The sequence below is a fragment of the Chiloscyllium punctatum genome, chromosome 32 (assembly GCF_047496795.1).
Source record: "Chiloscyllium punctatum isolate Juve2018m chromosome 32, sChiPun1.3, whole genome shotgun sequence".
In the NCBI taxonomy this organism is placed as follows: Eukaryota; Metazoa; Chordata; class Chondrichthyes; order Orectolobiformes; family Hemiscylliidae; genus Chiloscyllium; species Chiloscyllium punctatum.
The window spans coordinates 28,816,342-28,831,192 of record NC_092770.1 but is presented as its reverse complement, the minus strand read 5'-3'; the positions used below and the strand labels follow the sequence as shown (position 1 = coordinate 28,831,192).

At 36.4% G+C, this 14,851-nt stretch overlaps 1 protein-coding gene across 1 annotated transcript in view; it reads left to right on the top strand.

Annotated features, from left to right (window-relative positions):
* Positions 1-14,851, top strand: part of arid2 (AT-rich interactive domain 2) — a 136,950-nt gene that overhangs the window by 682 nt on the left and 121,417 nt on the right. Inside the window, exons 2-3 of the mRNA XM_072551951.1 lie at positions 96-189; positions 837-934. Coding sequence (XP_072408052.1) covers positions 96-189; positions 837-934 — 192 coding nt within the window. The remainder of the gene's footprint in view (positions 1-95; positions 190-836; positions 935-14,851) is intronic.

Genomic DNA, 14,851 nt, shown 5'->3' with positions numbered 1-14,851 from the left:
TAAAACCCCGCAAATTGGGGTTTGATAAAACTTTGGACGGGCACTTTGGCGAAGAGGAGGCGTGGGTCTGATTTATTCTTCCCCTTCTTGTTCAGGACGCCTTTTAAAAAGATCCCAATAGTGGCTGGAAAGGAGCTGGATCTTCATGCTCTCTACACCAGAGTCACCAGCCTGGGAGGATTCGCCAAGGTGTGTGTTTTTTATATATATATATATAAAAATTCTTGTGGTATGTGCGTCTTCAGTGATCTACAACACCACCCCTTCCTTTTGAGGAACGGTCGGGAGGGTTGTTGTGTTTTAAGGTTTTGGAAAAAAAGGGTTTGTTTTTGTCTATGTGTGTGGCTGTGAGCTGTAAATGGCAGTTGTCTGTCTCTGGCCTTGCTGCTGCTGCTGCTGCTTCTCCACTGCGCGCACTTCAGCCAAGTCAAAATTAGCGGGCATGCTTAACATCGATAATCGTGAGTGTGCCTGGGGTAGGAAATGCTCTTCAGGAGACAGGCTCGCACCACTCGTTCGCCTCTCTTCACTCGTCGCATCGGAGGGGACGGACTTCTCTGTATCAGGCTTCGTGGTTCAGGGGGAAAATCGTAGGCCTCACATAGGCCCATAGGATGGCTAAGACGGTGAAAATATGAACGTTTTCGACCCCCTTTTTCTTGTCGCTTGAACCAGGAAAGTACTACAAAGTTTTTTGTTTCTTTTTGTTGCTGACTTTTTTTTCTAAAGCAAAATTGCGGCTCAGGTCGTGTTGTTAAAACCCGTTGAAGGAACAGATGGTATATTCTGGTATCTGATAATGTGTCTGCATATTAATCAGGTTTTCTTTGCTGCAGGTAACTGACAAGAACAAATGGTCACAGATAACGGAGGAGTTAAACTTTCCGAAAGGTTGCCCTAACGCAGCGTTTGCCTTAAAACAATATTACTTACGGTAACGTTTATAACGTTTATGTTCAGTTCAATACAATTCTTGCTAAATCTATTCGAAATTGGGACAAGGGGTTTCATTTAGTGAAAGAGTAATATAATTACAAACGTTCCTTCTTATTTTGCTCTTGAAAATTAGATTTATATTACGTTTATAGAAACAAAATAATGCTTTTTAGGCTTTTTGAAATTGATGTTTAAACTGTGGTTTTGTTCTTGGGGTTTTGAAGTATTATGGCAAGTTGATCTAAAATGTATTAAACTTGCAGATCAAAAGACTGCACAGGTGTGACCCACTTTAACAGTAGTTTACAGTTGAGGTGTTCCACAGCATTTAGAGCAGTACAGAAGCTACCTGGAAGGAAGTACTTCGTATACATGAAACAAGGCAGGTGTTTTCGGTTAGTCAATTTTGTTGCCAGAACTGAACTTTTCCAAGTGCCTGTGAGATATCAGGGCACTAAACTTCAATTCTTTTCAAACATTTCATCAAAATGATCTTTGGAAATATTTTTACATACTATGTCAATAATTATTGTATATTTTTATTTATTTGGAAATCCTGCTTTATAACTCTTTCAAAATAGTAAAACTAATTTGTGTAGAAGGGGTATATTTTGTAAAATGGTTGAAAATGTGTAGTGGTATTCAGTCTTGCTTTGTCCCAGTATTTTTATTTCCCCCTTTTGTGAGGATGGTTAATGTTGTCTATTTTAAATGTTATGGAAGTTTAATTAATTTAACAGCAGATTCACTGATCACTGACAATTGTATGGCCAATATCTTTGGGGCAATTTTTTCTTGGGCATTAGAATTGATGGGCAGTTTGTGGCTAAGAATGAAGTTTGGTTTAAGCATGTATGAAAGTATTGTGCTTTGGGAGCATTTGGATTCTGAAGTAGCCTGCTTTGTATACTGGGCAGCTGATATTATTTCCAGTCAATAGTGTCATACAAATTTACTGGTTCAAAATAAAATTGGCATTTCAGATGTTTTGAACAAGCTGAGTAGAAGTTTTTGACGTGATTAACTTGCACAATGTGTAAAACTTTGAGGTTAATGTTCGATAACAGTTGCTTCCATTCGTTTCTATGATATATTGTACTCTAGAAAAGTTGCATTGGTTTGAAATAAAAAAATTAAGCTTGTTTCAACTTAATTTATCTGGCAACTTTTGAGTAACTTGGTATGACAGTACGTAAATGTAATTTGGTCATGTTTAAGTAATGCAGCAGAGAGTATTCAAAGTGGATTTGAGAGCATCTATGGAGTGCTACATATTCCTGTTCAAGTCCAATTGCATTTGTAGGACACTAAACCGGTTATGGGTTAAGATTTGGCTTGCTCTAAGTCCAGATTGAAGATATAGTAGGTGGTTATTTTTCTGTTACAGAATATCAAAATTAGTAACATTTGAAAAGGACAATGTTTTCATGCTGTTAAAAATCATAAACCAGGACAATTATGTTGTATACATTTCATATGCTTCACTTGTAAATTAATTTATAAATGTAGTTGATATTCATGACAAGTGTTTTGAGTATCTGAAAGACTAAATAGTTTACTGTATGTTGATAAACAGTATTCAAACTTCAATTTTAAAACAAAACATCTTTGCTGGAATACCATAAAACTAAATACCAATTTGCAAGGCGTAAATAAAAATCTCACTGTTTTGTGGCATTGCCAATCTTTTACTTGCAGCTGGATGAAGGGCTTGCCTTAAAATTGATGGAAAAGGCCAATTTAAAAAAAATCAGAATGCTGTAGATTTTCAGGGAGTGCAAGGAGTAGTGATTAACAATAAAAATAACGTGTGCTTGTCACAATTAAGGATGACCGGAATGTTGTGGTACAGTATTAAATCGCCCTATTTAATTTCTGAGACAACCCCTTTTACAGTATTGAACAATCTTGTAAACAACCTTTGTGTTGTCTAGATTTCTTTTAGTAAGCCATAGGGATTATCTTGTTTAAGGCTGGCTTTTTGCCTGATATGAGTTGTGGTTAATGTACCTATGTTTAACTCCTGATTTAAAATGAGGGAATTTTTCCAAAATTTTATTTATGTAATAGATCTTGAAACTTGCAGGGAGGATGTCAGATATTCCACTTTGTAACATTAAAAGCTATAATGTAAGACTATTGAATTGAAGTTAGAATTTGACTTAGCATGTTTTCCATCCTTTTGAATGCAGCATTATGTGTATCAGCATGAAGGGATGTTAAAGCTTTAAGCCGGTTTCTGATACTGTATTTTTCCATCAAAAATACTTATTGGGTTGCTGTAGTTTCCTCAGAACACCTGATTTGCATAGTTTGTGCTTGATTAAACTGTTTTGTTCTAGCAACTATTTGTATTTCTGACAATTGTGTGATGAAACTGATAATACTTCTAATGCCAGAATGTTACAAAAATATTTCAAATCCTGCCTCAATCTTTTGTAAATACAGCACCTAGAAAGTTGACAAATGACATATTCATTTGTAGACTTTGTAACTAATTTTGTTGCACAATGGATATGTTGCATTATTGCAGCTTTTGTACACAAACAGCCCTTCAACCTTTCCTCCAGACAGATGTTGATCCTAATCTGCACAATATATCGTAGATAACTAATTTCCAAAATGCTCATATACCCTGTGGATGAAATTTTAATAGTGGGGCTTCTTGCTATACTTGAGTTGTAAAGTCACTTTGAATCGACACTACTTATTTTTTGGATATGTGCTGCAAACAAATATTTTATTTCAGAACTTGAATTAAGCATTATAAAAGTGTTTAAAGATGGGAGTTTTGCAGATCAATGTAGTCAATTGACTTGCATTCAGTATATGATTGTTACCAAATACATAACAGTCTGAGGACTTTTCTATTTAAATTTATAAACTGTATACATTTTGCAAGATTAAAATAATCCAAGAGAAATTTTACTCTATATTTTTTTCATTGTTATCATGTGAAACTCACATTCATTTTGTCCCATGAGTCATATTTTAATCTCTAATGTGGAGTACATTTTTTCAGTACTTGTGTAAAGATATACTATATTATGGTTTTTGATTTTTTAACTGATCTTGTTGAAAAATATTTCCGTTGATCAAGCTGTATGCTGTTTAGAAAATCAATTGTGAGTGAATTAAGTAGCCGAAAATTGAGACGTGGTCTTTGGGTAAAAAACAATATTGCAAGTGAACTGCAACATTTTTAACTTTTGGGATTTCTTGCCATGTAGTATCAGTCATGATGAAATGCCTCATGTAGCAAATTCAGTTCCTGTGATTTTTGTAAAGAAGATCAAATTGTATTTTACTAATTGGTTTGATATCTTTGAAGCCATTCTGTAAAATCACTAGTAACCACAATCATGTGTGACAATATATAGCATAATGCTTTTTCTTATGTTATAATATGGGTTTAATATTTTGATTTTATATATGACTTTATGACTATGACTACATGGTGATTTGAGTTTGGTCAGTTATGATTAATCCAAAGCTGCAGTGTACACAAAGACTATTCACTTTATTGAACAGCATTTGACCTTTTGTGTAACCGCACTAGATGGACTTCACCTGTCCAGTACCATGTTGAGGGAAATTAGGGATGCATGACAAATATTCAACTTGTCAATGATGCGCACATCCGGTGGTGAATAAGAGGCAACTTCAGAAATGCACATGGTGAACCTGAAAATTGGTAGCTATTGCTTGACAACCTGTATTCTTTAAATGCTAATCAGTTGGGGAAGCAATTGAGTGAGAGTATACAGCAAAAAGAAAAACAGCTTGTCCCTTTGGATCATGGTCAGTGTACAATGTTTGTAGGGGAAGTAAAGTGGAATAATTTATTTATGTTGGATCAGCAGAACATTCAAAAGGGTATGCTTAGATAAAGAGAGCCAAATGTGGCAAAGAACAAATTAAATATATCTACACATCTATACAAGCCTGCAATGTCCATGTTGATTTATTGCAAATACTCAATATACTTATAATATTTCAACTACATACACGAAAAGCTGCAGATTGTTGCACAAATACAAAGAAAACGTTGAAATTTTAAAAAAACCATGATTATTGCATACATGGAAGCAAATTTATATTTGCCATTAATTTTGTACAAGGGAAGTAGGTAAGATAAGCAATGTAATATGATACGGTTAAATTTATATATCTGTTCTGTACAATAGAACAGGTTATCCTTGCTTCAATTTAGCAAGACTCTTTACTGGGCGGATATTCAATTTGTGGAATGATATTGATAGGAAGGACTTTTAGATTTTAAAAGCCTGTGTCACTTATTTCAAACTGATTAGTATGCGTTGTTAATTGATTTGGACCACTACTACTTGTGCTCCCATAAATTCAACCTGCTGACAGCCTGGTGGAGTTGGATCCTCACCACTAGCAGCCTTAATTGTGATCTTAATGTTTGTGATCACTTCAGTTTGACAAGGTTCATAGCAATTTGTTCAGATGACACAATGTTCTTCAGCATTTGGGAAGAAGCGACAAAATTAGTTAATTCATGGAAGTTGCTCTTCCAGGTTAACTGTGAGGCCTTGTTGACAACTGATTTTGTTTTTGTTTAAATTTTTTTCCACATTTAAGGTGAGAATGAAATAGATAGTAATGTAGAAAATTACAGGTATGTGTGTGTTGACTAAAAGGAAAGCTATTTCTCCTAATTTCATTTTCCAGCTATTGATCTGTAGCCCTGAAAATTACATTATTTCTCACGCATGTCCCAGTAGTTTAAAATGTGACGATGACATCTGACTTTATTGCCCTTTCGGGCAGAGTTTCAGAACATCACTCTCCATTAGGTGAAAACATTTGTCCTCCATTTTTGTCTAATGTTTCTGCTGATCACTTGGAATCAATGCACTTGCTTTAACCTTTCAGTTAATAGAATGGATGGAAAGCACTGTTTCCATCTCTCCACCCCTGGGAGACCAAATTGAGGTGAACAGTCATCTTAGGAAGATTGAAAAGTTGGAAACTACACTCCTTGTCTTTTTTGGAAGATTGAAAAGTGATCTTATTGAAGCACAAGATTCTGAAGGGGCTTGACATTTTGGATGTTTAGCTGATGCTTCCCTTCAAGGAATCATAGAGATGTACAGTATGGAAACAGGTCCTACAGTCTAACTTGTCCATGCTGACCAGATATTCTAAATTAATGTAGTTCATTTGTCAGCATTTGGCCCATATCCCTTAACTCTGTCCATTCATGTACCCATTCAGATTACTTTTAAATGTCGTAATTCTACAAGCCTCCACCACTTCGTCTGGCAATTCATTCCATACACACGTCACTCTGCATGGAAAAAGTTGTCCCTTAGGTCCCTTTTTAAATCTTTCCCCTCTCACCTTAAACTTATCCCCTCTAGTTTTGGATTCCCCTGCTTTGGGGGAAAAAGACCATGTCTATTTACCCTATCTATGCCTCCTATGGTTTTATAAGCCTCTATATGGTCTTCCCTCCGTCTCCAATGCTCTAGGGGAAATAGCCCCAGCCTTTCAGCCTCTCTCTCTGGCTCAAATCTAGCAACATCCTTGGAAATCATATCTGAACCCTTGCAAGTTTCACAACTTCTTTCCTATACCAGGAAGACCTGAACTGATTGTGGTAATCTGGCAGCATCTGTGGAGAGAGCAATGGAGTTTATGTTTTGAGTCTAGTGATCCTTCTTGGTTTATTCCAATATTTTCCATGCCTTTTCTCTCTTTTTTTTAAAATTTGTGCCTTCATTGATGTCCAGGGATTGAAATTTAGAAGCTTCTCTTAGTTTTAGTGGGAATGTATTTGTTAAGAGCTCATACTGTTTTTTTTTTCTCCTGGAATATCTCTCAGTGCATTTGACACTGATTATTTTCAAGTTGTTTTCAGTCCACTTCCGTCAAATCTCATCTCACCCGAGTAAAATTGAGCTTCATTTCAGAATTTTTGCTCTTTGTTCCATCTTTCTCCACAACTATGTTAAATCTAAATCTAGTTGATGTACGATCACTTGCACTAAAATATTCCATGGTGATGCTCTTTCGATCTTCATTCCCTAGAACGTAATCTAGAGTTGTCCCTTCTCTTGTTGGACTTGCTAAATAAGTTCTGCAAGCATTTGCAGATTTCGATGTCTTCTGTAACTTGGACATTTGGATTTTAAAAATCAATAAATTGGATATTTGAAATTATTTCTTAATGCTGTTTCATTGTATTAGTAATTTTCTACATATCTGCTCTTTCTTCTGCACCTGATTGAGGTTCTGTAATATGCAATAGTATATTGCTGCTTCCAATTAAAGTGACAGTGTGTTCTTGAGTTTGGGATTTGATTAGAGGTTGTCCAGCATGGAAAAATTTTGCAACCCAGGTTTTGAGGTGGAGATTGAATCATGCTAACAAACTGGCATGTTACTTAGTGCAGACTCAACCCGTCCATCTCTGGTCCTCTACAAAACGTTAGCCTATGGTAGCTGTTTCAGAAAGACCAAGAAAAATATTCTGATTGTTTGTGATGCATAAATTCGAGTTGACATTGGTAATGTAGGTGGGTTAATTCATATCACTTTTGTGAGGCTAATCTAGTAATTTGTCGCAAAGAGGTGGTGATCATGTCATTGGCTGTCACAACAGAAATGCGTGTATGTAAATTTAAAATTGTATTTGAGCAACATGAACAAGATCTATTGTATTTGCTTTGCAAGCAGAACTGATAAAAAGTTTGTAAATTGCTGCAAAATATTTCTGAATTTGGGAAATCATAATATAAAACAGAAAAATAATGTTTTACTTTGGTATATCAGGCATGTTTGCATCTCCACTTTATTTTACTTGAGATGTATTATGAAATTTTGGAATGATACACTTTTAAAAGCACACTTCAAACAAACAATTGAAAAGGCAAGTTTTTTTTCTGGAATGTTGGTGCTAATGAAAATTTGTGATTAAAGAATGTAAGCTTCTGATTTTATGTTGTCTCTTTTTTTAATGTTTTGTTTTCTGACTATTTGAAACTTATAAACAAAATACTACAATTGCGAAAATGAGAATATACCACACCTTAAAATTCATGCAGATGCAGAAAACTATTCATTTTTCCTGTCTCCTGTACTAGATGCCAGATTAGCACTTTGAAAATCTAGCAACGTCAGAGGAAAAGAAAGTTGGTATTGAGATTGTGTGATCACCTGTATGTGAATTAAATTATCCAAGTTTGTTGAAGGTGCAGCATATGGAGAAAGGAAGCAGCTATGAATAGATCTTTTGCAGAAATCAAAGGTAACGGAGTAGGAATTGGAAGAACGGCCATTGGCAATTTTCTGCTTTTTGATAAACTGGATAAGAATGGAACTAGGAAATGCAATCCCACCTAGTTGGATGATGATGATATGCATCTAAAGCTATGTCAAAGGCTGCAGACCAATCAAGAAGGTTGAGGAATCTTTTGCCTTTGTCATAGTCACAATGTGACATTGTACAATAAAAGGAATAACAGTCACAATGTCACTACTAGCATTGAATTTCCCTCTTCTGACGTACTCGAGATTACTGTTATCTGGAAACTGGACGAGCTAAAGAAATACTGTCATTTGAAGAGCAGATTAAAGATTAAGAATCTTGTAGTGACTAACTTGCCTTTTATCCCAGCCTGTCCAAGGCACAAGTCAGGGATATGATGGAATACTCCCCATTTGACTGGATAGGTACAGCTCCAACAACACTCAAGAAACTTTGACATCATCCAGGACCAAGCACCCTGCTTAATCTGGCACCACCTCCACAGACATCTTGCTCGCATTTACCACTGATGTAAAGCATGCAAGATGTATTGCAGAAATTCACTAAGATTCCTTAGAAAGCACCTTCCAAACCCATGACCACTTCCATCTAGAAGGACTGGGGAGCAGAACTGGTCCTCCTGGGGGAAGATGCGGTGGAGGCAGAGGAATTGGGAATAAGGGATACTATTTTTGTATGAGGCTGGGTGGGGAGAAATGTAATCCAGTAATGACCCACGGACTCCACAACTGCCTGGAGTCATGCATCATGGAAATAGACCCTTTGCTCCAACTCGTCCACACTGACCAGACATTCCAAACTGGTCAGTTTCTATTCATATACCCATCCAGATGCCTTTTAAGTACTGTAATTGTGCCCACCTCCACTTTTTCAGATGGCTCATTCCAAACATGCACCACTCTGTGTGAAAATGTTGCCCTTCAAGTTGGTATTGGGACTATTGCTTTTCCTGATCTATGTTAACTGATCTAAATCTTGATGGGCAGGGGACATCCTCAAAGTTTGCAGATGATGCAAAATTGATGTGTAATAAACTGAGGACGACAGTACAGAGCTCAAAGAAGACATAGACAAGTTGCTAGAATGGGTGGCTAGGTGACAAGTGATGGTCTTTGCAGAGAAGTGTGAAGTGATATATTTTAGTGCGAACAACAGTGAAAGATACTTTAAAATAGGTGGTACAATTCTAAAAGGGCAGGAGCGGAAGGTACTGGCTGTATGTGCACAGATCGTGGTAGGTAGCAGGACAGCTGGAGAGAACAGCAAATAAAGCATAGTAACTTCAGCTTTATTCATAGGGACAGAGTAAAAGAGCAAGGTGGTGATGCTGAACTTGTATCAAGACACTTGTGAAACTTCAGCTGGAGTGTTGTGTTCAATTCTGGATACCATCCTATAGGAAGGATGTGAATGCATTAGAGAGTGTAGAAATGATTTATGAAAATGATTCCGGGAATGAATATCTTCACTGATGAGGATAGATTGAAGAAGTTAGAACTGTTATCCCTGGAGATAAAATGGGTTGAGAGGAGATTTGTTTGAGGTTTTGAAAATCTTGAAATTCTCTTGTTCAAAGGACAAGACACAGATTTAATGTGATGTACTAAAGAATTAAGAGTGATGTGAGAAAAAGGTTTTTCACTCAGCAAAAAGTTAGGATTTGGAATGCATTGCCTTACAGTATGGTGAAGACCGATTCAGTTGTGGCAGTCAAGAGGGCATTGGATGATTACTTGGATAAAGGTAATGTGCAAGGGTTTGGGGAAAAGCAAGGGATTGGCACTAGGTAATACTTCCCTAAAGAACTAGTGCAGGCGTGATTGGCCATACTACCTTCTGTGTACAAGACTTCTTTGATTCTGTAGAGTTTAAAGCTAGGACAACCTGGGTGTCTTGGAGAAAGTTTATGACTGGAAGGGAGATAGGTGGCTGAGGTAGTTGATTGAATGCTAAATGCACCTAAAGTAGTCAGTCGTGCGCTCCTTTTGTTAGCTTGTTTCATATTTTGTCTAGCCTCCGGATAAGTGAGTTTCACCTAAATTCCCAATTTGATTGTTTAACGAATCCAATAAGTCCTTACTTAAAATTGCCTAATTTAATGTTTATTTGCTTCAAATGTGAGACACAAATGGGCCTCCTAACCTTGACTCAAGATTGATTTTAATATTGTTTCCTGTGCTTCCCTGCTTCATGACCTCTGAGTTGTCATTACTTCTCTCTCTGACGAGTTCCTGTTCAAGATCCAGATTCGATCTGAAGTTGGAACTCTGATGTCATGCAAGTGAAAGTATTGATGCTTCAGAAGTGTTCAGACCTAGTCATCTTTGTTTTAAAAGATGATTTTTCAAAGCTGCTCCTGCCTTGCTGATCTTTTCCTAAATCTTGGCTCAGGGCAAGCATTTGAGAAAGGGAAACAGTCAGTGGAATACAGCGAGTTTCCTGTATTGTAACTTGCAATTTGTTTTAAAAATAATTTATTTTACAAGTTATTTCATTTAATAATGTAAAATATTTCAATTTGGAAGGTATGTTTTGACATTTTTTTGTTCTGATGAGAGTCCTGTAGAACTGAACTACATTTTTAATATTATCTCCCATAATAATTTGTTTCACTTAACACAGTGCTACATAAAGTTCTGATTTTCAGTAATGCAACCACAATTTTAATTGAGAACACACTGGAACTTGTTTTTATAAAATGTAACTTAGATCTCCACTATAAATGGATTTTCTCCTTACAAACCTACCTTTTAAAGCTTTTCTTTCAAAGCTTTAAAACTCATATATCTGTTGTTTCTTTATTCTATATGTATATCCTCTCTCTTCTGGCATTATTGTTATGTAGATTGGTTTTTCTCACTTTTTCGTTCTCTCTAGAAATAAAACTGTTGCTGGAAACATGTTTTTAATGGACTTAAAGCTGTGTAGCTTCTTTCTGTGATTTGTATGTACCCAAATTCCTTCGCTTCTTTGGCTTCAGTTCAACTCTTGTTTTCAGACTGTCTCCCTAGTCATTGAGAACTCAATCTTACAGAATCTATTGAAAATGTAAGTGTGTATACTGGTATATAATTCAAAGTATTCTGTTCACTTGTACTTTGTAAAATCAAAGTAAATTTTTAAAATCTGGAATGTCCTTCGCACTCAACAGCAATGTAGTTAAGGTATACTTAAATAATGGTGCAGGCTTTGGGGTAAGCAGTGTAATCAATTTTTTTTTAACAGCTATCATGATATACCTCTGGATTAAGTGGGGCAGTGCTGTACTAATTTCATAGCTATCATTTGATATAGTTCAATTCATGGGAAGAAATTAGGCCAGTCCATCTTGTAGATGCTCATTGTCATTGTCAGCAATTATTTGTTCATGAATACGATTGTCCACCTAGGAAATTTGTCTCACCAGTCATGGGTTCATGGGTACCAGCATGGCTTATGAGCCCCATCATAGAACAACATCTCCAACTGCATTTGTTACGTGTTTCTGGGAGTAGAATGGGTCTTAACCATGAGATTTCAGGTATTCCTTTCCATATGTCATCTTGCTGACAGCTTATAAGCCCCAAAAGAAAATGGCTCGTTCCTAGAATAAAATGCTTTTAAATGCAGCTAGTGGTTGCAAAATAGCTGTTGATTGCAATCTTAAAATTTTAAAATCATCTGAGCTTGTAGAGCAAACTTGTTCAGCATGCACTAACAAGTTTTGTCTTTACACCTCGTCATGTTTACTTTGTTATTTTTCTCTCTCCCACTGTACTGAGGTTTTGTACTGCTCACCTACCTGATCCGCACATCACAGCAAATTGATTTTGGAAGACACTTTTTTTTAAAGCTTCCATAATTACTAATGGCAAAGAAGTAGTCTCTTGCCAATGGCTGTAATTGCAAATGTAAACTGTCAGCCTGCGTTGTTCTAACTGCTTCTGAATTACTTGCATTTGACAAGGTACTAGCTGCAAATATAAGTAAGGGGAGTAGTATTGATTGGACAGTAGAATGCCATTATCTTGAAATGGGCAATTAGTATAAAAATGTCTGCAAGTTAACAATCATACTTGCGGGTTTTAATTAGACTGCCACATATAGGTGATGGTTGTAAATCTGCATTTACTGTCCATCTTTGAATTACCTGAGAAAGTAATGTGATGAAAGTTCATAATATGGTTTGGGTTTGGATTTAAAATACAGGAATGATACGTTCTTTCATTCTTAACACAAAACAAGTTTGATTTGTGTGTGTGTGTGTCACAAATCAAACTTGGGTGTTAAGAATGAAATAACATAGAACACATCTAAAATTAAACTGAAAAACTTTCAGTGGTATTATGATGTCTGGAGGTATGTTTTGTTTGCATCCATTTAAATTAATTCTTTATAACCTTTTGAGGTGAATTGTTAAATGCCTTCGAACAAAGGGTTGAATAGAACACCAAGTCAGAACAATCCAGAAGAAGTCAGATAGCGTGCAGATTCATTCAGAGAAAAAGTTTCTAACAGCAGAGGTGGTAGTTTAGCAGAATCCTAAATACTTAGGAATGGGCAATGCAACTGGAGTTATTTAATACAAAGTTCTAAAAGTTGAAGACTGCAAAAGACTTGAGTTGAAGGAGTTCATATTAATTAATAAGTGAACTGTGTTATCTGTTTAAAGCTCTTAGGATGACCCATTAACTAAAGAAAATAGCAAAATTGAAAAAGTTGCCATTAAAAAAACATTACAGCTGTGGAAACTGAACAAGGAACTTGAGTGAAGACTGCATGATCATTGAAGATTTTAATATAAGGTTGTTGAGTACAAAAGGGTTGAATCTTTATTTCTGATATATAATTTTTTGTTTTGTGTTAATAAACTTTTATATTCTTTTGATAAAAGTACATTGTCAGTCTCTTGTGAATATGTTCAGTGCCCACCACAGCAAAGAAATAGAAAACAAACTTACAATATAAAGCCAAATTTCACTCTGACATCTGATTTAACTTGTGATAGTATCACGTGTACAAGTGCCCTAACCAACTCGAAATGATGGTTTACTTTTTCTCTAGGATTTTAATGCACCCATTGAATTTTTTTTTAATTTGGTGTGTGGTTACTTTGCAGTTTCTAAATTTAATAAATGTTTCTTCACTATTTGCCATTGTGAGATTTGAATGCTTCACCTTTTTAAGTTGCTTGCTCAGTACCAAAATCTGTCTCCTATAGAGTTTGGTGTTCTACTTGAGAATCTCTTGAAAATTTAATTGTTTTCTGAAAAAGAAACTTTAAGTAGACTCAGGAAAAATGTGCTTGCTGTCTGCTGTATACATGTTTGATTACTGTTTGGCAAATTATTTCTTTCTTGATCGCCTTTCAATTAAAAGATTTAATTAAAGTATGAGACATTGATCTGATTTCTTTATATAGATTATTTTACAAATAACTGGCAAAGACTTGAATTCTATTCTATTACACCTATCTGTGACTGGTGCTTAACTGCAGAGTCTTGCATTACTGTGCATCATCCTAAAAAGTGCTATAAATTTATGACCTCCTGAAGTTCTCATGACATCAGATTACATATGGGCAAGGAAACCTGCTTCTAATTACCCCACATCATCTCCAAACCTCAGGTGATGAATCAGTGCTCCTCCATATTGACAACTACTTGGACGAAGCACAAAGAGTGATAAGGGAATGAACTCTGGATGGGGACTTCAATGTTCACCACCAAGAGTAGGTCGGTGTACCACTGCTGACTGTATTGATTGGGTTCTTGAGAACTAGGTCTGTGGTGAACCAGCAAGAAAGGAAATGCATATTTAATCTCTTCCTCACCTATCTACCTGCAGCCTGTGCATCTGTACACAATAGTATCAGTAAGAGTGACCACCATATAGTCTAGGGTGTAGGTTTGCTCACTGGGCTGTAGGTTTGATATCCAGACATTTCATTACCTGGCTAGGTAACATCATCAGTAGCGACCTCCAAGTGAAGCCAAGCTGTTGTCTCCTGCTTTTTATTTATATCTTTCTCCTGGATGGGGTTCCTGGAGTTTGTGGTGATGTCATTTCCTGTTCGTATTCTGAGGGGTTGATAGATGGCATCTAGATCTGTGTGTTTGTTTATGGCGTTGTGGTTGGAGTGCCAGGCCTCTAGGAATTCTCTGGCATGTCTTTGCTTAGCCTGTCCCAGTCAAAATGGTGGTTTTTTCATCAGTGTGTAGGGCTACAAGGGAGAGAGAGAGAGAGAGTCGTGTCTTTTTGTGGCTAGCTGGTGTTCATGTATCCTGGTGGCTAACTTTCTTCCCGTTTGTCCTACGTAGTGTTTGTGGCAGTCCTTGCATGGAATTTTGTAGATGACGTTGGTCTTGTGCATGGGTTGTACTGGGTCTTTTAAGTTTGTTAGATTTTGTTTGAGAGTATTGGTGGGTTTGTGTGCTACTAGGATTCCGAGGGGTCTCAGTAGTGTGGCTGTCATTTCTGAAACTTCTTTGATGTATGGTAAGGTGGTTAGGATTTCTGGCTGTGTTTGGTCTGCTTGTCGTGGTTTGTTCTTGAGGAATCTGCGGACTGCATTTTTTGAGTATCCGTTCTTCTTGAATACGTTGTATAGGTAGTTCTCCTCTGTTTCCCAAAGTT